The sequence below is a fragment of the Cyprinodon tularosa genome, unplaced genomic scaffold (assembly GCF_016077235.1).
Source record: "Cyprinodon tularosa strain WSP-4 unplaced genomic scaffold, ASM1607723v1 ctg495, whole genome shotgun sequence".
In the NCBI taxonomy this organism is placed as follows: Eukaryota; Metazoa; Chordata; class Actinopteri; order Cyprinodontiformes; family Cyprinodontidae; genus Cyprinodon; species Cyprinodon tularosa.
Genome location: NW_024039224.1, coordinates 617,091 through 637,313, shown reverse-complemented (window position 1 = coordinate 637,313; position 20,223 = coordinate 617,091). Strand labels below are relative to the sequence as shown.

The window sequence follows — 20,223 nt, the reverse complement described above, 5'->3', positions numbered from 1 at the left end:
TTAAAAGCTGTTCATTCAGCGGGGGAAAAACACATTAAATTACTTTCATACACTGTAAGGAAGTCTGAAGAAAGACAAATATATAAAGAACGAGAGAGGACTGAGGTTGTTTGCATTTGGTCACAGATGAACACTTTTTCTTTTCTAATTGGAAAAGGAGTAATTATTTCGTCATGTGCGAGGAACGGCAAAGAAGCGGTTAATGAAGATCGAATTAAAGTTAAGTCTGGCAGGTGGGGCAACTCTGTTCTCCATGTGCTTGATTGCCACCTGAGCAGTTCCTCCTGCAGATCCACCAACTGCCCCGCCTATAATGCCATAAAGAACCATTCCTCCAGCTCCCTCAATAGAGCCAAAAAGTGCACCAATCACCGCCCCCACAACTAAGCCAGTCCCCAGTCCTCTGGCCAGGGAGGTCCTGAGCCAACCGTTATCAAGCTCTGCTTTAGCCTGGATCTCTGCACGAACATTAGTGATGTAGGCATCCTTATGAAAGCAGAGCTCCTCAGACATGTACTGCTGCTCCATCTCATTCCAAGTCCGCTCTATCTCTTCTGCCCTCTGTTTCCCGAGCCTCTTCTCCTCTCTTCTCACGCTTTCCTCTGCCCTTTGAAACGTTGTGCTGGAGAAGTGTCCCCCTCCCAACGAAGCCACCATCAGCTCAATCTTCCGTAGCAGCTCCTTATCCTGGCTTCGATCTCTCCAGTTCTTCTTGAACACATGGAAACGGCCACCATACTTCTCAATCAGTTCTCTTAGGTACCATTCGGTCTTTTTCACCCTGTGCTCCAGAGAGGCTCCATCCAGATTACCTTCATAGGCAAAGAGAACCATGCAGTGTTTCAGACAATTTGATCCAAAGCGTTTCTTTAGCAGCCAGGGGGTTTTCATGTCATTTGGGGAGATTTTTTCAATGTCAAAGGCTACAAGAAAAGCATGAGGACCAGGTATGCATAAGCACTTAGACCTCCTAAGCTCCATCTTTCTTTTTGGATGGGTTATATCCTTATCATATATGTTTGGTCCATTGACTACTGTCACTGGTCGACCAGACAGCTCCCCCTTGTTCTTCACGCTTGCAGAAATACAGGTGACATCCTTTGAAAAGGCCTCCCTCCCGAGAATAGAATTAGTTAGCTGGAACTGAGAAGGTCCGCTGCTACCGACCACCATAAGCCTCAGTTCTTTTGCAGATCCTGTCAAGAAATGAGTCTGAGATTTAGTTTACCTTCAGCTAATGCTTTTAATTAAACTAAATTTGATGCTTTTAATTATACGTGTTCTAAGTATTGCCACTGAAAGGAAATATATGTAGCCTTGAAATAAGTTCAATAATGTTTTAATACTAAACCTAGAAATATAATCCAGTTCCATTAATTGAATGTGCATTCTTACCTTTCTTTCTCTTTTCCATTTGACCTGGATCTATTCCCCAAAAGATGTCTAGAGAAACATTTTCAACATGTTCATTGTGCGAACTGAAAATGAATCTGTGTCCTTTACTCTTGTCTGCTTTAGTCTGCCTCTGTTCGGTATCAGATTTGACATTGGCTGGAAAATACCTCCAGGCTCAGAACCAACAGCTGGCTCATCCACATTTATTGACGTGTCTAATAAAAAATCTCTGCGTAATTATGGAATGCATTGCTCTGCTTTGTATTATGTGATGGAAATCACAATTTATGAATATTTCTATAGTTTATGATATGATATGTTTTCTTATTTACCAATAGAAATTTGGAGAAGTAGCATTTAAGTCAAATTATATGTATATGAAATAATCAGATTCCTTCCTCGTTTGTTTTTTGTTTAATAATAACAAAGATGGTCAGATTTTTGATGTGCAGAAAGGGTTATGTCACTGCAATAGATTATGTTACAGAAATGTTACAGTTTTTTTTTAAATTCCTTTTAAACATAACATTTCAGTCATTAGATTACATTCATAGACAATGTTTAAAATACTTATTTCCATGTCTAATGTTATGCCCACACCATTTTTTAATGCAGAACTGACAGAAAGCTGTCGGTAGAAAAGCTTTTTATGGTTGTTACATCATCAAACAGGCGGGTTAAAACAGGCGGCACCGCAGGGAAACGTGTGAGTATAGTTCGATAAATCTTTTTTTTTTTTTTTTTTTTCACATTACAGGGCGGTTATTTGAATAGATTAAAAACCATAGTGTTATGATAAAACAGCGCCCCGGTGTGGTGACATTATAGAATACACCTAGAGGTTTTTTATCACTACCCGATCCGTCCCGGAAGCACGGGTCTCGCTTTTATTTTGTTAAAAATACCTAAATGACGTTTTTTCCTCCTCAAAAATACTATATGTGCACATGTACTTATAGAGATAGAAAGACCTTAATTGCTCAGAAACTTTAACTGTAATAATTTTCATCTTTTTTTCCCCTTAATTATGTATTTGTATTTGTCTTGGCTTCTGTAATTTGTTTTGTTTGTATTTATAAATCAACACCTTTGGGAAAGGAAAATGTAAACAATTTACGAAATTCTGTAAAGAAATGGTTTATGCCTTTACCAAATAAAAATAAATTGAACAAAAAAAATACTAAACGTACTAAAATATAATGTGTTAAATGTTAATAATGTATTTTCTGAGAAAATAAATGTTTTAAAATCCTTTCTGTTTTATCTCTCGTCTCTGCCCGGTCTGTAACGGAAATGGCATCCTACGCTACTTCCGGTGGCTAACTTTTTCGGCTTTGGATTAAACCTTAAATCTAGTCTTTTCGAGTTTTATGTTTTCGTGTAGTTTTAATCTTATGCTATATAGTGCGTAAGCTAAAGGAAGAAACAACTAAAATGCAGATAAACATTGTTTAATCATATTTTGCCGGACTGCTCTGAGCGTGTCTGATGATGACGTCAGAGAAGCAGTTTAAGGGAAAAAATGTGAAAAACATAAAAATTATTTCACAAAAGTCATAAAACATTTTTAAAGATATCTATTAACATTCTTTGGAGAGTTAAGCAGATAAATAAGTAGTTTTAGTACCATAATTACAGTATTTTACAGTATTTATCGACACCCGGATGTACATTTGCTCGCGCATGCGCAAGATGGATCGTGTAGCGACACATTTTTTATGTGGATTATTTGTAGCGGGGTTGTCATAACAACCAGTTTTATAAACGGCATGTTGTTCGATGTTGTGATTAGAAGTTTAATGTGTCAGAATGATGGCGGACATTTTCCGTAAGGCCAGTCGTGGCTTCTCACCGTGTCTGCGTCGCCTTTCTGATTTCAGAGTAACCAAACATGCGCCTGAGAGTCCCTCCACTTCTCCTCTCAGTGAACAGGCGTCTCTATATGTGCATGTAAGACACCCGCTTTTCCTTTTACTCAGCTGTTTTTAATTCTTCTCTTAATGCTTGTATTAAACCTGCCTTCCACCCTCTCCTTCCAGTGGCCTTATTGTCTCAGACGATGCACCTACTGCAATTTTAACAAATACATACCAAAGGGAAACAACGAAGAAATCATGGCAAAGTGTCTGCAGATGGAAACGGAGACTTTGCTGCAGCTCAGTCAAGTGTCCTGGTATGTTTCTTCATTTGAGGGATGCAGGATGCTCTCTTCTATCAAAGCCAGATTCATTGGGTGCGCGTGCAAAGCTTGTCCTCCCAACAGGTTCCTCCACCTGAGCTGTGGAACTCTACAGCTCCTCCAGAGTTTAGGTTTTCAGCTGCTCCTCTTGTTGATACACTCCTTATCCAGCCAATCAGTTTAGGAGTTCAGCCATATTTTAGTAGCTTTGCAGTTATGACGCACTCTACATTTTTACTTAACAGTTGAACAGTGTTCTCTGTTTGGAGCCTGATTTTGTTTTATTTTTTATAACTTAATGTGTTCTACAGTTTACCTAAGTACAAACATAAAGGAAGATGTTGCCTTATAGGACAAAAAATAGCGTAGTTTGTTGGTAAAGAGAACATAAAAAATGTTGACTTGATCTAGTTTTGCTAAAATTTAATTTTCTAGGTAGAGTATACTAAGTAGAAGTCCTGGTTAAGCTACCTAATACTTTTAGCTCTCTGGCTTTCTCAACATGAAATTTATAAATTGCATTAAATATGAAGCATGACTTGAAACATAATCATTATGTACATTTCAAATCTAAAAAAGGGGATATTGGATGAGGCATGTCCACCGTCTCAGAATGTGATCCATCATCTGCAATGTTTTTCGACCCCTCCATGGTTTTCTATAAACAAACTGGATTGTTGGTCTTTCTCTCTTCTCTCCCTAATTTTCTGTCTGTTTTGTCGCAGCTGTTATGTCATATTTTTATCAATACATATAAAAATAACTAGCTAGTTTAGAGAAGATGATAGATGGTAAAGATATTTGGGTTTAAATGGAGTTAATAAAGATAAAAGTCCTAAAAAACAAAACAAAAACTACTCTAGTAAATATATGGATACTGAAAGTGCATTAACTGCTTAGTTAGATGATAATTCTGCTTAACACAAATCAAAAGTTTTCTAAAACTAATCCTTCTTAATTGGGTGGTGGGGGAAAAATTGTTTTGGCGATATATCGTGATATATTTTTGGCTGCCCAATATAATACAGATTCTTCAATCCCCAATCGTTTGGTTTTTTTTTTTTAAAACCAAAAAACATTTTTACCTAAAACAATATTCCCCAAACAGCAGACGTCATTTAGACGTTGGTTTTTAGGCTAAATCTGGTCAGTCCATCATAGTATTGATTTAGTCCAGAAATAGTTGTTTAAATTGGGCTGTGTTTGGTCGGTCGGATTTTGCCTCACTTTAGTCCGATAAAAGACGTTTCAAACCCAGTTTTAATCTTTTCAGCAAGTGGCTTTTCACCTGCCACTTTTTAACTAAATATAGACGCTGTTTGGACGTAAATCATGTCGTCTTTCCCACCAGTTTTTACTCAGTGGATACCTCTGCTCCACCACTCTAGCAGATAGCGCTGTCGAAGCGTTTTGCTCTACGACGCAGGGCCATATCTGTAGTTGAGGCAATCACAGTGGAAAACGTGGACTGACAAACCTCACACGACATGGATACCAAAATAAAGAAATTGCCAATATCTTCTGATGAACATTTACACACTTGCTTATTTTTATCCATATATTTAATTTTGATGGCTGGGAAAATACTGCAATATATAGTGATATTGCAATATCATGATAATATCCTATGGTGTTCCAAGTATCATGACACGGATCGTATCGCTACATCCATGCCATCACTCACCCCTACTATTTAATTAACTTTTTTTCTATTTATGAAGCTGTTTTTTCTTCTTCAAATCAGGCATTTGTCATTGTCCTTCTACTTCACAGTTCTGCACTTTTTTATGTTGGTTTGTCAAAAAAATCAGTGGAATACAAGTGAACAAGAGTTTTAAGGGATTTAAATGCTTTGGCAAAGCTGTATAAGCACATTAACTATTCTTTGTCACTTTCAGCATCACGTCTGTATTTTTTGGGGGAGGGACACCAAGCCTTGCTCACCCTTCAACCATCGCTAAGATCCTTGAAACAGTTTCCAAGAAGGTGACTCTCTTAGATGAAGCTGAAGTCACACTAGAAGTCAATCCTACCCCCGTGGGCAGGGCAAAGTTAAAAGACTTCCACCATGCTGGGGTGAACCGTTTCTCCATTGGCGTCCAGGTAAATATAACTACTGGATTTTAAGTGACAGAAACTCATATTCAGTTATTCTTATTAATCATATTCCTTCAGTCTTTGCAGGACAATGACTTAAAAAGTCTGGGAAGAGATCACAGCTCCCTGGAGGCTTTGCAGACTCTGGAAGAGGCAAAGAAGCTGTGTCCAAGTTCAGTGTCGGTGGATATTATGTTTGGACGTCCCGAGCAGACAGTTGAATCATGGAGCAGCGAGTTGTCTGACATGCTGAGTGTCTGTGACGACCACGTGTCGCTGTACCAGCTGACCCTTGAGAGAGGCACTAAGCTATTTAAACAGGTGCATGGTGGACAGATACACATGCCCACAGAGGACACGACGGCAGAGATGTACCAGGCAGCTAGAGAGACTCTTCAGCAGCATGGCTTTCAGCAGTATGAGGTGTCTAACTTTGCAAGAAATGTAAGTCTTGACACATAAAGGCCCTAAATTAATCAGACCAGAGAATCAAAAGAAGCAACACAACATAAGTCAATCATTTTAAAACATCTAAGCAGAGGTAGACAGAGTACCCACAATTCTTACTCAGCTAAGAATAGCATACTTTAATGTTTCTTTACACAAGCAGTCGCCAAAAACATAATAAAGCCAAAAACAAGGCGGACGAATCACCCAGAAAAAAGAGGGAAGGGGAGAAACTTTCTAGATCTCAGACAGCAGCAGCTGAGAGAGCTTCATAGCTGGGAATAAGCAGCCAGCCTGTCCCCCTCTGAAGCTAAGGAACCACAGTCATAGCATAGAAAAAGAGCTGAGAAGCACAGTTGTGGATCGGAGAAGCCTGCCAAAGTCAGAGCACTGAAGGTGGTGGAGAGGCTACGACTGACCCAGACTAACTTTAGAAGATAAATGCAGAGGATCGAAGCAGGACGATCGTAGAGCGGATAAGTCTGGACAGAAAACAGAGAGCTGAAGGCAAGAGTGGCTGCAGCTGGCCATGAGGAGGACCACGGTACATCAGAGAATCCCGCAAGGGAAACAGAGCAAGAATAGGCTGAGGGTAGCCTTTAGATGCTAGCCGTAGGAGGTGGAGGCTCAGAGGAGCCTGTGGGTGGACGGAGCATTTGAGTGCTGGTTGGTGTCTGCGCTGGAGGTAGAAAAACGAACAATCCCTCTAGGGCTGAATTAAAACACCTTTTTAAAAGCGATCCACAAACCTCTTAAGATTGATTGATTGAATTTATTGAACTCACTGTGGAGAAATTTGCTTGTTACATCAGCTCCAATAGTCAGTTTAGAAGAGGAATGTGCCAAAGGAAGAAAATGGTGCATTGGATATATACAGTGCGTTCCACATATGACAGCTTTTTTTTTTTAATGCAGGATTTATAAACAGGGTGTTTACATGGATATTTATATAGATGGATATTTATATGTATAGTAGTTGCACTGGGTGTTATATATAGAGAAACTGTTTATTACACAGGGTATCAAATAGTAATTGCACATTATACTTTGCACAAGTTCTTGCCGTTGTAGTGGCGTATTGTAGAGTCCTTAAGAGCCCTACCCACTTCGTTCTTTGTCAACATTATTTTCTCTATCTTCAACGTTAATTGAATAAAGCTTGTCTCCACTGCCTTCTTCACTAAAATTGTGGTCAATTTATAACGCTTTCTCATCTCCTGATTTTTATACTCAATAGTACAATGTTAAGGTACCTGAGACAACAGTATTGAAAAATGTGTGGATTTGATGCTTGAATCATTGATCAACAGATACTGATTTTTGGTAATAGATTCCCAAAATCCCGATCTGTGCATCTCTAATGTAAACAAACCTGTCATCACTTGACAAGAAAGCTAAAAAGCGTGCGTAGTGGAAGCTATTTTGTGCCATGATGGCTTCTGTTTAGAGGCTGCTTAAAATTACACACTGTAGCTTTAATATAAGTTAAAATCAGAGAGTTTGAAAATTGCAGACACACTTCTGTTTGAAACAAAACTACAATGTTGTGGTTTGTTGCACAAAAAAAAATGCATAAACGAAATGTTTGGGTGATTTACTTTTCCTGCAAATCTTTGTTGATTTCTAATTTGTTAGCATGTAGGAGTAGTCAAGAATACACAAGCTGCAAAGTGTATTTAAAGTGAATGTGATTGGTTTTTGTTGTTGTTTTTTGTATTTTTAACCTTTTCCATTAAGTGGTCATTTAAACACATTCAGTTTTGACCAGATGATTGGAACATGAAACTCTACAGCAGAGTGACAAAATCTTTTGTCACTCTGCCTTGCTTTTTTATCAATATCCCTTTTCTCTTTTTATGCCCCATTTCTTTCATTAGTAACTTGTGGATATGCATATTTCACATTTTCCTTCTTACATCCATGATTGATTGTGTAAAACCACCTTAGAAAATGTTTTATTCTTTATATAAAATGATGGCATAGATGGGAAGAGCCAGGCTGAAGTTCTAGAAGGATCTACAACTATGTACTTCTTTTTAATTAGATTTATTCTATTCTTGCTCACAGCAGCAAATGTAACTCTTTTCTTTGTGTTCGACAGAATTCAGAGAGTCGTCACAACCTGAGCTACTGGAAGGGAGAACAGTACATCGGCGTTGGCCCAGGTAATTTAAGCAAGATCAGAACCTCTGGTGCATGTTGGCTGTACTTTTGAAATCATATTTGTTTTGTGGTCTGAAACAGGAGCGCACGGACGGTTTGTCCCCCTGGGGGAGGGAGGTGTTGCACGTGAAGCCCGGACTCAGACCCTGGAGCCTGACGTGTGGATCCGTGAAGTCCAGCAGAGGGGGCATGGGACACGGAGGCGGATCCAGCTGGGCCATCTTGAACTGTGAGCTGTTCCACTTACAGGCAGCAGCGTTTTGTCTTGTCAGGATTATTTCTGTTCCTCACACAAGACAACACATTATTGCAGTTTCCCATGTGAAATGAGGCTACAGAGAGTGTGAGCGGCAGTGTTTCGAGCTCTCTGTGAATGGCATGTGCTTGTTCTCTGGAACATTCTGCCCATGTGAGAAAAAAGCTATACTGAGACGTGTCCTTGTTACTTCTGAATGATTTTGTTTTGCAGATTGGAGGAGGTGTTGGTGATGGGGATGAGAATGACCAAGGGCATTAATCACAAGGTGAAGCTTTTACAATAGATGTTTTGCTTTCTGTGTGAATGCGTCTGTCAGTGAGGAGAAGGTTGAATAGTCAGTCGTTGTTGCAAAATCTGAAAATGATTTTGCTCAAGTTTGTCACTATTTACAGAACTGGGAGCTGTTCAGCCCTGAATTAAGTCTTCATGAAATCTTTGGTGCATCTCTTAATTTCCAAGAGCTTCAGCAGAGTGGACAGCTGATTCTCGATGATAGGTAATTTAAGGTCTTTGTTTTTTTTTTCTGACATGTTGATTTGCATGCATGCAGCTGTAATTTATTTAAAGTTTAATTAACATTTTCATTTTAACGTTGTTTGGGATGTACTTGGTTGCATAAGAAAACAAAAAGAAGCATATTTATTTTATTATTGTTTGCTATTCAGGGGTTTGCGATGTTCCTGGAAAGGTCTGGCCCTACTGGACAGCATACTTCCCATCTTGCTGGTGGAACTTGACAGGCAGATTTTTCCCAAAAGTGCCAGCTAACTGAGAATGAAGTTTTTTTTTTTTATTTGTTTTATCATAACTGAGAAAAAAGGGAAGAATTTGGATGTTTAAAAAAAAAAAAAAAAAAAAAGCTTGTCGGTCGATGCCAGTATGTGTAAATTAATAAAGTATTTATTTAAGAGATTTCTTTTATTACAACTTGTTTTCACAAGTACTGGAATATTTTTCTTTTTTTTCTTTTACTAATAATGTTTTGTAAGCTTACGTGTGGGTTTAGCAGGATAAAAATGTCAATTAAAAAGCATTCAAGAGTTCTTAATGATTTCTTTTTTTAAGTTGTTTATATTGTATTTTCTAAGCAGTGTGAATTTGGGAACTTTTTGTAATTTAGCAGCTTATTGGTAAAGCTGCAAATAATATAATAAATTCCTCTGAATGTGACTTTTGTTGTTCATATGCTGTGCCTGGCACTGTGGAGTAAATAATAGTTGTTAAACACAACTTTATGTATTAAAACGCCTTATTTATACTGTGTTCCTTAGTTTTGTAAAATTAATGTCTTAATTTTATTTAAGAATAAAATTAAGACATTAAAAATTTTATTTCTGTAAGATGTTTAAAAGTTTTAAACATCTTACAGAACATTGATCAATAGATCACGAAAATTAACCTGCAAACATATGAAGAAATGGTCATGATGCTATGCTGAGGGGCTCTTTTAGCAGCTGAAAGCCATGTCAACTCCAAGAGTGAAGCTTCTCCTCTCTGAGCCTCCTAGATAGAGAGGATTTAAAAATTATCTTTCCTCAGGACCACCTTACCTGCGTCACAAAGCAAGGACTGGGACACATCCCTTTGAAATTTTCAGACAAATTGAGTTTCCTCTTTAATTTCCTGCTTCATGTTTTCCTGGAAGACATGAAGTTTCCAGGAGAGGGTATTTCTATTTTTTTAATTTAAATCCAAGGACACTGGGCTATAGTCTTAAAGGTCCATTATTCCAATTTTACATGACCTACCAATGTTAGCGTTAGGTTATGGATATCTTTACGTGGATAAGTAATCAGTCCAGTGAAGAATGAAAGGTATAATCTCTTAATGCTGGGTTAAACTATAATTTATCACAGATGCTCATTTCTCTCGTTATCTTTCTTACGCCTTTAACCATACTGTTATTTTGTGATTGTGGGGGTCAAGTCTGAAATGATCATACCCCTTTGCCTTTGTCCATAAACCCACAGTTTGTACCTGATGGAGCATAAACATTCCTTTTTTGTCAGTGACCACTGTGGTCTTTTCAAATATTCCCCACATTAATATCAGGGTTGTCCCGCCTCTTCTGAATCCTAAAAGCCATCTTTAGCATGCTTAGATTGTTATAAATGGGTCCCCAGGGGAAATATATTTATCGTGTCCTTTTTCATTTTGCTTAGAAGAAATACGACTTTTGCTTTTCAAGAAGCCATCTTAGGTGGTATTTTGTGACTTTCCATTACTATTAAACTGTCAGATATAATTTAATTATCTCTCCAATCTGAAAAAACCATAACATAAAAACAACAATGGAATAATCTCTGCTAAAAAGCTAGTGCTTAGAGTTGTGCGCTTGTGAACTGAGAACCTGATTCGATCCCCACAGCATGGACTCTGGGTCCCTGAGCAAGACCACAGTCACCGCACAATGGCAGCTCACTGCTCCCCAAGGGGATGGGTTAAGTGCAGAGATTGAATTTCATTGCTTTGTACTCGTGACAGTGTAATGACAAAGTTTTATTCTCTTCTAAGAGTGAACTTACGTGTACCTCAGGTTGAATGTTCTGTTTTGAAATCTTTGTTGAGACCAACATATATAGATGCATTCCTTCAGTGGCTTAAATGAAAAACCTCCATTAGTCCTGATTTATAGAGGTTCCCAAGTAATTGGCTAAATTGTTCCAGACACATTTTAAGGTCAGGTGCCCCCCATGTACATTTGAAACTTCATTCCAAAACCCATGTGAAACATAACTTAGCCCAGAAAGTCATAGCATAGTCAAGACTCTAACTCCTTGAATTATGATGTTTTCAGTTGAGAAAAATTAGGAAATGTTTATTTTAGGCTATAGGAATTTGATATATCAAATCTACATTTAGTTTAATTACCTACATCTGACTTGACTTATTCCTACTTACCAAGTCTTCTTATGGACTTTACTAAAAGTACAAAGCTAGCATGCACTTATCATCCTGGATTTATGAATCAGCTTTCGTGAAAGCCTCTAAACCATCTTCCTCTGATAGAATCCCATTAAAAGAAGAGCCCTCGAGCTGTTCCGCGATGTGAATATAATAAAAGGGTATTCAAATTGCTAATTTTTATAAAGCCAATTTATATATTTTAAAAATATTTTAGAGGGTTCATAAGTACATTTGTAAAATATACTTTTGCTCAAAATGAATAAATAATATAGGAGCTTTGAGATATGACCGATACAGGAAGTGGATGAAAATCATTTGCCCTCTGGCTTCAAAGTGGGCTCTCTCCATGGTGCTGAACTCATCGTAGCTCTCCTCTTCTGTCCTCCTCTGCTTATAAAAGGATGCCTTACGCACGTTTCTGGTGTGTAAACCACCGCAGCTGATTAGACAGCATTGCTTGTGACACATTGCCAACCCTGGGCATCGTGGGCGATCTGAATTTGTGAACAATCTCTTGAGTCCGCTCTTGAAGACGTTTTGAGTCATCCTCTCTCGCAGATGATCGCCCTCCCACACTATGGGTTTTACATCATCACTTCATAACCATTAAGTAGGCTATCTGCCTTTTTTCTCATATTCTTATTTTAACGGACTGAAAATTTGATTATGGTCAAGAATCAAGCACAAGAATATAAACAAACGTTTATTAAATGATGCAGTTACAGAATACAATAGAAAAAACAACACGCTTTAACGCACCGGTCCGGCCAGGTGCCACGGAGTATAACTCCATACATGTAAGACATTGCAGCATACTACTACAATTTTGTTTTGTCGGGAAGTTTCAAAATTCATTGAATCTGACACTTCTCGGGTTTCTTGTGTTTGGTGCTTGATCCAAGCACCAGCCGCAGGTCGCTGGTGAAGCTCGGGCGTTGCGCAAGGGGATCCACTGCGGCGCAGGGAGCACCGAGTCCCCGCGTGTGCCTCCCCCTCCTCATGCCCCTCTTGCCAATGCACATCGACTGGTAGGTCAGGATGGGAACGATCTGATGCAGAGAGGGGCTAATTTCATTAGGAAGCCCGCCGAGCGCGGCGAGAGCCGCAAAGGTACTCTCCAGTCCGGCGCCTGTTTTAGCGGAGATCTCAAAGAAAGGCGCGTCCTCGCCGAGGATGTCCATCACTTCTAAGGTGCTGATGACTCTCTGTGCGTCAAGGTCCGCTTTATTGGCACACACCACAGCTGGAAATCTAGCCAGATGGTTGGACTTTTGTAATTTTGACTTGGCTTCTTTAATTTCGTTGAGCAACTCGCGGACTTCATTCAAAGAGTCTCTGTCATCCAAGCTGAAGACAAGGACAAAAATATCACCTGTAGAGACAAACCGATTGATTATGGTTTAATCAAAGGGCGTCAATATATTCTTTGGTGGAAAAACTGACTTTATTAAACATTCTTACCTGTCAATATGGACAGTCTCCGTTTTGCTGGGAAGTCCCTCTCTGATGCCGCATCTAGTAGGTCGATCTGGTATGTTTCCCCTCCAATGTGAAACATCTTGCGGTAAAAGTCTTCAGTAGTTGGCTCGTATTGTTCTTCATATTCTTCTCCCAAGAACCGCCGGAGGATGTTGGTTTTACCCACTCTTGGCGCCCCGAGTACTACAATTCTGTGGCAGTTCTTAGGCTGCATAGCGCCCAACTCTGTCAGGTCCACCGGCTTTTTAGGGAGGCGATCAGTCGACATCTGCCGATGCCCAGAATTTAAAGATCTCCTGGAGACCACTCTCTTATCCTGCCGTCTCCAGCACCCTTTGACAGTTTTAAATATACCCATGCCTGTTTTAGTTATGTGTGATACTTTGGGTGGCTGAAATCGCGGGATGAGAGCTGCGCTCTGCAGAGCTTGGTGCGCAATTCGTGGCTGGGGATGCCCGGTAAAAGAGTTGAACACTTCGAGGATGCCATCAACGGGAAAGTAGAACTTCTCTGTTGAGTTCATCCCTTTGGATCGTGTTACCGAGAAGCTATTAGTCTAATCAGTAGATCTGTTTCCACTTCTCCTTTATATGTGCGATGCAACAGAGCTGAGTGCCATCTCTTATACCCCCGCTGAGGGCGCATGCAGTTTCTGCGTCATCGCTCTGATTCATAAAGTATGCCTTTTATAGAAGCACGAATCACCTCCATAATGTCCTATGAAAAAAAAACATCACTTTGGAGGAAAAATATACCCAGATACATCTAGAAATACAGGTAGACAGGACACCAAATGAGTTCAGATCCAATCAGGGTTAGATTTTGCATATGAACAGTTTGTTCTGAAACAAACACTCCAAGATGTAAATTATCATGACCGGTACAGTCCTATAATTGAACGCACTCTACTTTTTTTTTAGCATCAAACATGCAGATGTTTTCCTGTTTCAGTTTGGATAATTGGATAGCTTTTACTCTGATGGATGCAGAGAAGTCTAATAGCTCCAAATCCCTGCAGATATTGCACTGTGGGTTGTGAAGTGCTCAGAGTGATTACAATGCTCTCATCCATCCTGCAATCGTGATTTGGTGACAAACATCCTTTGCTTTTCTATTACCTTGTTGTTTCCCATTGGTTATGACATTTAACTGTTGGAGAACATATTAGAATCACATGGATAATTTCAAACAAGCACCACTGCACCCTAATAAAAGCGCTTTGAAAGATTTATGGCTCTTGAGTTCTGCCTCTGCATAAGCCCCCTTATATTATATTATCACGACTGGCTGCTCTGTGATTCACCAAGCCTGAGATTGAATGACTCCTTTGTTGCACTACTAGCTTTAACATGATATTATGAAAAATTTTTGCAACTGAATGTTGAGAGAAGTTGAAATTCTGTGAATGTTGTCTGTGAAATATTAAAACAAACGTGTTAATTTATTAGATTTTCAGTATATTGTTAAACACACTCCCCATGATCTGTTTTCTTAACAGAGGTTTCCTTTTGTTACTAAATAAAGTTGTTTTTCTTATGCATGATGCTTGACACTCAACAAGCTGATAAATAACTGGACTGCAGCAAGATTACCACCCACACACTTTTTTCCAGTTCTCCTTTGTAACTCTCACAAAATGTGATTTGAAAATGATTTTTCTGCAGACTATTTGTTTTCTGGGCAAAATATATGAATGTTGTTTGAAATCCTTCACACACAAATTGGCAACAAATGTAAGTTGACTCAGAGAGTAAAGCATGCCATTGATTCTGGCATTTTGAAAAGTGTATTTTCTCAAATCTTTAGTATAGATCATGAATTTAGCCTCCATAAAGAGTTAAGAATACTTTGCAAAGCTTAATTTCTATTTACACAGTGTCACAACTTTCTTGCTGAAGGGGCTGTACTCATGAAATAGAACAAGACTAGATGAAAAGAGACATTTCAGAGTGAAGGGATCACAATGAATGCTGAAGGACATAACCAAGCTCTTTGTCAGTGTACTGCAGAAGCCAGAACATGTGACAAAAAATGATATTTTTCACATCAATAAGCTTTTCAGAGCAGAGAAATCAAGGACATTCTGAGTTTAAAGAAGTTTTAAAAAAAAACTGTTAAAACAACTCTCTATCCATTCATCTCTCTATTTGTATATTTATCCATCCATCCATCCATCCATCCATCCATCCATCCATCCATCCATCCATCCATCCATCCATCCATCCATCCATCCATCCATCCATCCATCCATCCATCCATCCATCCATCCATCCATCCATCATTAATCAGTACCTACCTACTATAGCAAGGTGACTGGCCAACCCATCCGCCAACCCTGGTTAAAACGAATTAACAGGCTAATGCCACCCCTACATTATAGCACAGTGGTGGCAGCATCATGCTATGGTCTTCTTTTTTTTTTTTTTAGCAGCTAGAAATGGCAGACCAGTCATAACAGTGGTAAAATCAGTGCAGGAAAGTAGAGACATCCTGGACAAACACAGCCAAGATCTTAAAGGAGTGGCTTCAGAACCCTTTTGTCAATATCCTGGAGTGACCAGGCCTGAGTCTAGACATTGAATTCAACTACGTATTTGTCTTAAGTCCAAAACAAGTTTGAGATGCAATACGAAGGAGAATGGACCAAACTACCTTATGATAGGTCTGCTAAAGTGGCATGAAATGGCATAATATTCAAAAGGACTTCAGGCTGTAGTTGCTACAAACGTTGATCAAAAAAGGATTAAGCAAAGGCTATGAATACTTATGTAAATTTAAAATTTTTAATATTCTTAATAGATTTCTAACAATCTCTAAAATATGTTTTTTACATTTTCAAAATGATGGTACTGTGTGTCTAATGTTAAGAAAAGAAATTAAATGAACGATAAGGCTGCAACCTAACTAAATTTGGAAAATGTGTAGCAATGTGAAAACTTTCTAAATGCAATGGATAATGTTTCCAAGCATTGTAACAGTGTGGCAAACACAATGAATATATTTGCAAAATGAGTAAATATAAGTCAGAAATTGAGCAAAAATAAAGTGGGATAGTAGTGAAGAAGTGTAGGGGGCACTGAAGAGTCTGCATCTATGTGGGAGGAAAAGTTACAAGCAAGTTCTAAGTGAGGGAAATCGAACAACAGAGGAAGTCAGAAACTTTAAAGGATAAATCAAACAAGTCAGTATGTGCAAGAATAAATAAACAAGTAAATAAAAGAGCTGGAAACGTGAGTATTATAAGTAAAATAAGTAAATGTAAGTATTGAACAGTGGATATAAATCATTTGTTTTTCTCCAATGTATGCTGTGATGTAACCCATTCAGTTCAGCAGGTTTTTAAGGGGGTATCACTGTTTTAGAAATTGAGAAAAATCTTCTTAATCAGAATATAATAACACTTCACTTAAACTCTTGGAATAATAATATGGTCAGTTAAGTTGTAACAGGGTTTCTAATCAGTGTCAACAGTTAGTGTTAAAAAAAACAAACTAACATGTAGACTAATGAGGAAGCTAAAGATATTTCTCCGCTCCTCATTAGGCATGAGGTGATACACGACCCTGCAGCCCAACTCAGCCATAATGTTACATAATTATTTGCTATTGTTAAAAGTATGCTGTTTGTCCTATTATAGTCTCATCTCATCACATGTGACAGCAGGGGCGGATTTAGGAAATTTGGGGCCCTAAGGAAAGACAGGCATCGGGTCCTCTAAATTGAGAAGACAGCTTGTAAAATAGACACATTATACAGATACAGAAAGTTTAATAGCATAGACATACATTATTTGTTTAACCTTTTGTCCCTCTGTTCTTTTTCTTATTGTTTTCCTCTCTATGTTTTCTTTTGTCCCTTTTTCTTTTTATATTGGCAATGTACTCAGCTTACTTTTCATGCTGTCTCAAAAGGAGTTAAAGGTTTTTTCCCACCACTAAGCTCACTTAGCTGATTGCTCCTTCCTGTGTTTCCAAAAGGCAACAGCAAAAGTAAATAACACATTCATTCTCTTCACTGTAGACAAGCAATCATCGGCTTATCTGTTCTCCATTTTTCATTTGAATGAAATAATAGCTGCATGAATCATGACAGCAGACAAGATAGAGGAGAGCAGGAGGCGGGGTTACCAATCTACTTGCTCCGGAGAGAAGAGTTTGGTGCTTTTATTTGTTGTCGCCAAAATATCGAGTAGCTAGATTTTGCACTAGGCGCTTTTTTGAAATAAAAGTGCTAATGGGGTCTGACAAGTCACCAAATACAAAGACACACCTAATATTATAAGGTTTCTGATGGCATTTTAGTGAAAGGAATTTTAAACATATTTAATGTCCACAAATAATGAATAGTTTTATTAACCATACATAAACCAAACAAAGTTTTATGAGGCAACTGCCTAGTATTGCCTAATGGTAAATCTTCCCCTGTGTGACTGATGGCTGGTAGGTCAAACCAGAGGATGCTCTGTGCTGCTCTTATGGCCTTTTAAAACCAGTGCTGTCCTCTATTTAGTTCCACCATTCTCAACTTTAACCAGCTAGCTGAGGAAAAGTATTGCAACAGCATAATGCGTTCTGCAAACCTTTAGGTTGAGGGGGATTTGCAGTTTTCCAAGACACATATAAGCGTTCAGTTTATATCTCATCTGGCCAGAGTACTTCTTTCTGTGGGTTTGCAAAGTCTTCTACCAACTTTGAACACAAGTTCTGGTCTGGTTAATATATTATCTTACCTAAGGTGTGGATGTTTTCACCAATTCTAGAATTAAGATGGCCTCACCACTGCTTAGTAATAAATCAAAAGTAGTATCAAAGGCCAGATTTTCTTTTTACCAATATGTGAACTAGAATACTGTGTCGACTTTTGTTTTTCTCAGAGCTGAGAGTTGTTGATGGGTCATATTCTTGTACAGCTTGTTTTTTTTATCGTTATTGTTGCTCTCCTCAACCCTGACCTCTGTAGATTTGTATTCAACCAACATTGGATATAAAGAATTTGAATTAAAAATAGTTCCCATAATAACAGGATCAAACATCTCTTAGAATGGATTTTTCCAAGGACTTTCACAGAAAATATGTGAACCACCACTAGAGGGCAGTAATAAAACACAGTGGAAGTTAGGGTGAAACGTGAGATTGTGTGAGACTGTTTAGGTTCACTTTTTTTCCAAATACAGATAATTTAAAATCCAATAAAAAGCCACTCAAAACATAGAACCATAAAGATGTTTAATTCTTGTATTTAATTATTTGGGACATACATTATTATCTAGAATCAATTATTTAAAAGATTGAAGGATTGCTTATAAATCTAAAAGGAGCTTTAAATCCAAGCAGAATATTATGCAATGCAAACAAGAAGTAATATTTCCCCTGCTTGGGACCTGTGACAAACCCTTCTTCCCTGTTCCTCCTCCTCCTCTCAAACCTTGCCTGCATGTCCGCCCTGCTCTGACCTCATCACGCTTTTGTTGGGAAACAAAGAATGTCCAGGCATCTGTTTTGAGGAGAAATAAAGACAGAGAGCGCCAAGATAAAGAAGGGGAGGGAAGGAGGAGGTGTGCAAAGCTGAGCTGGACTAATCTGATCATTAAGACTCCTTTCAAAATAAAAATCAAAGTTGGAACCAGAGTTTGCTGAGGGATTCACACACCAATACCCAGATATGTCAAACTCCGAGAGCTAGAAAACGTCCTGGGATTCTGTTTTATTGATTTGCTTGAAACTAATCGCTGTACACTATGGCCTTTTCGGTTGTCTCAAAGAATGTCTGTTGTTTCAAGGTGGAGCTGGTATTTCCTGTATATCCTGCTCAGTCAGTGGCAGTCATCTCTCCTGCAGCTTATTCTTCCTCACTTAGGTAATCATTTTCTTACTCAAGATGACAACCTGATCCTCCTAATCTTTCCTGTAAACAACCTTCCTTCAGATTAATTGTTTCACCTATTTCAACTGAATGCATATACCTAAAAAAGATTTTAGATGAATATTTAATCTTAAAGATGTAACGTCACAATATCTCCAGTAAATAAGTAAAGAGCAGAAAGGCAAAGATGAGGCTGCTAATGATGAAATGTGTTTTTTCTGGGGGATTTCTAGGAGGTGTGCTAAAATGCTGCTGTACTTTTCTTTTTATAACCTGCCTGAGACATTGACAGGTTTACTTCGCTGCATTGTTTTACATTCACATGAAATGTTATATCTATAGCTAAGTAGAGGATGCGTTCTTAGATATATAGAGATCACAATTGCTGTGATTGTTTACCTCTTTCTGCTTCAATTCAGTTCAGTTTATTTATATAGCTCAAATTCACAACACATGTCATCTCAAGGCACTTTACAGAGACAATTAAACCAGATCATACAGTCAAATTGATTCAAAACTTTCTATCTAAGGAGAACCAGCTGATTGCATCAACTCATTGACTCAAAGGCAATCCCTCATACCAATCATGCTTTTATCGACAGTGGAGAGGAACGACTCCTTTTTAACAGGAAGAAACCTCCAGCAGAATCAGACTCTCAGTGTGAGCCATCAAAAGGCAACTGTCAACCAGCTCCACAGGCGGTCCCGTCCAGGAAACACACAGGCAGGCAGACGAGCTCCGAGCCAGCTCCCATGTCAGAAGATGAAAGAGAGCACATCCAGCTAGTCACAGTCAAAGAAACAGGAATACACTAAAAAGCAGGCCTAGCTCCAACATCTATAAACAAAGGTGTTGATGGCAGCGCAGCACAGCTGACATTTGTCTCCAGGATAGTGTCACAGCTAAACAGGAACAAGTATTTTCTGATACATAACACCAAATTAAAACTGCTTCTCTTCAGATTGAACCTTTGTTATTCGAAAGATTTTATTTAAAATCCTAAGGTGAGTCTATGTGTACAGGCTTTTTATTTAACTGTTTGATGTAAGCCTGCCCAGTTTACAGGGGCACGAATAAGGACGAGGGGGTATAGGGCAGTTAAGAAGCACAATGGCCTCCTTTTTAAACTTGCTAGCAAGGTTATGTATATATATATATATATATATATATATATATATATATATATATATATATATATATATATATATATATTTGTGGTCCATAACTCGTTTGGTATTTGTGCTCAGTTCTCAGTCAGAGCTCTGATGTGGGGGTTACAAAAGCACTTTGGATAAACATTAAAGCAGGTATTGAGCATTTCTGTAGCATGAGCAAGTGCCAAGTCCTGCTGAGATGAACCTTTCATTTTGTCAGCAGAAAGAAACATTGAGGGCTTTAAAATTGTCCTTGCAGGCAATTGAAAGAACTAAGGAT

General features: G+C 38.5%; 3 protein-coding genes across 3 annotated transcripts; 1 reads left to right on the top strand and 2 right to left on the bottom strand.

Annotated features, from left to right (window-relative positions):
- Positions 1-171: 171 nt before the first annotated feature.
- Positions 172-1,173, bottom strand: LOC119794878 (GTPase IMAP family member 7). Its single transcript, XM_038302616.1, has one exon. The coding sequence runs from the start codon at positions 1,171-1,173 to the stop codon at positions 172-174; it is 1,002 nt and encodes a 333-aa protein (XP_038158544.1).
- A 1,912-nt stretch (positions 1,174-3,085) lies between these two features.
- On the top strand, positions 3,086-9,574 carry rsad1 (radical S-adenosyl methionine domain containing 1). Its single transcript, XM_038302600.1, has 9 exons — positions 3,086-3,345; positions 3,435-3,568; positions 5,473-5,677; positions 5,750-6,115; positions 8,220-8,283; positions 8,363-8,510; positions 8,751-8,805; positions 8,933-9,036; positions 9,206-9,574. The coding sequence occupies exons 1-9, from the start codon at positions 3,205-3,207 to the stop codon at positions 9,306-9,308; spliced, it is 1,320 nt and encodes a 439-aa protein (XP_038158528.1). The 5' UTR covers positions 3,086-3,204; the 3' UTR covers positions 9,309-9,574.
- Positions 9,575-12,137: 2,563 nt separating this feature from the next.
- rasd2 (RASD family member 2) lies at positions 12,138-13,613 on the bottom strand. Its single transcript, XM_038302566.1, has 2 exons — positions 12,909-13,613; positions 12,138-12,819 (listed from the first exon to the last, which is right to left on the bottom strand). The coding sequence occupies exons 1-2, from the start codon at positions 13,447-13,449 to the stop codon at positions 12,299-12,301; spliced, it is 1,062 nt and encodes a 353-aa protein (XP_038158494.1). The 5' UTR covers positions 13,450-13,613; the 3' UTR covers positions 12,138-12,298.
- Between the last annotated feature and the right edge of the window lie 6,610 nt (positions 13,614-20,223).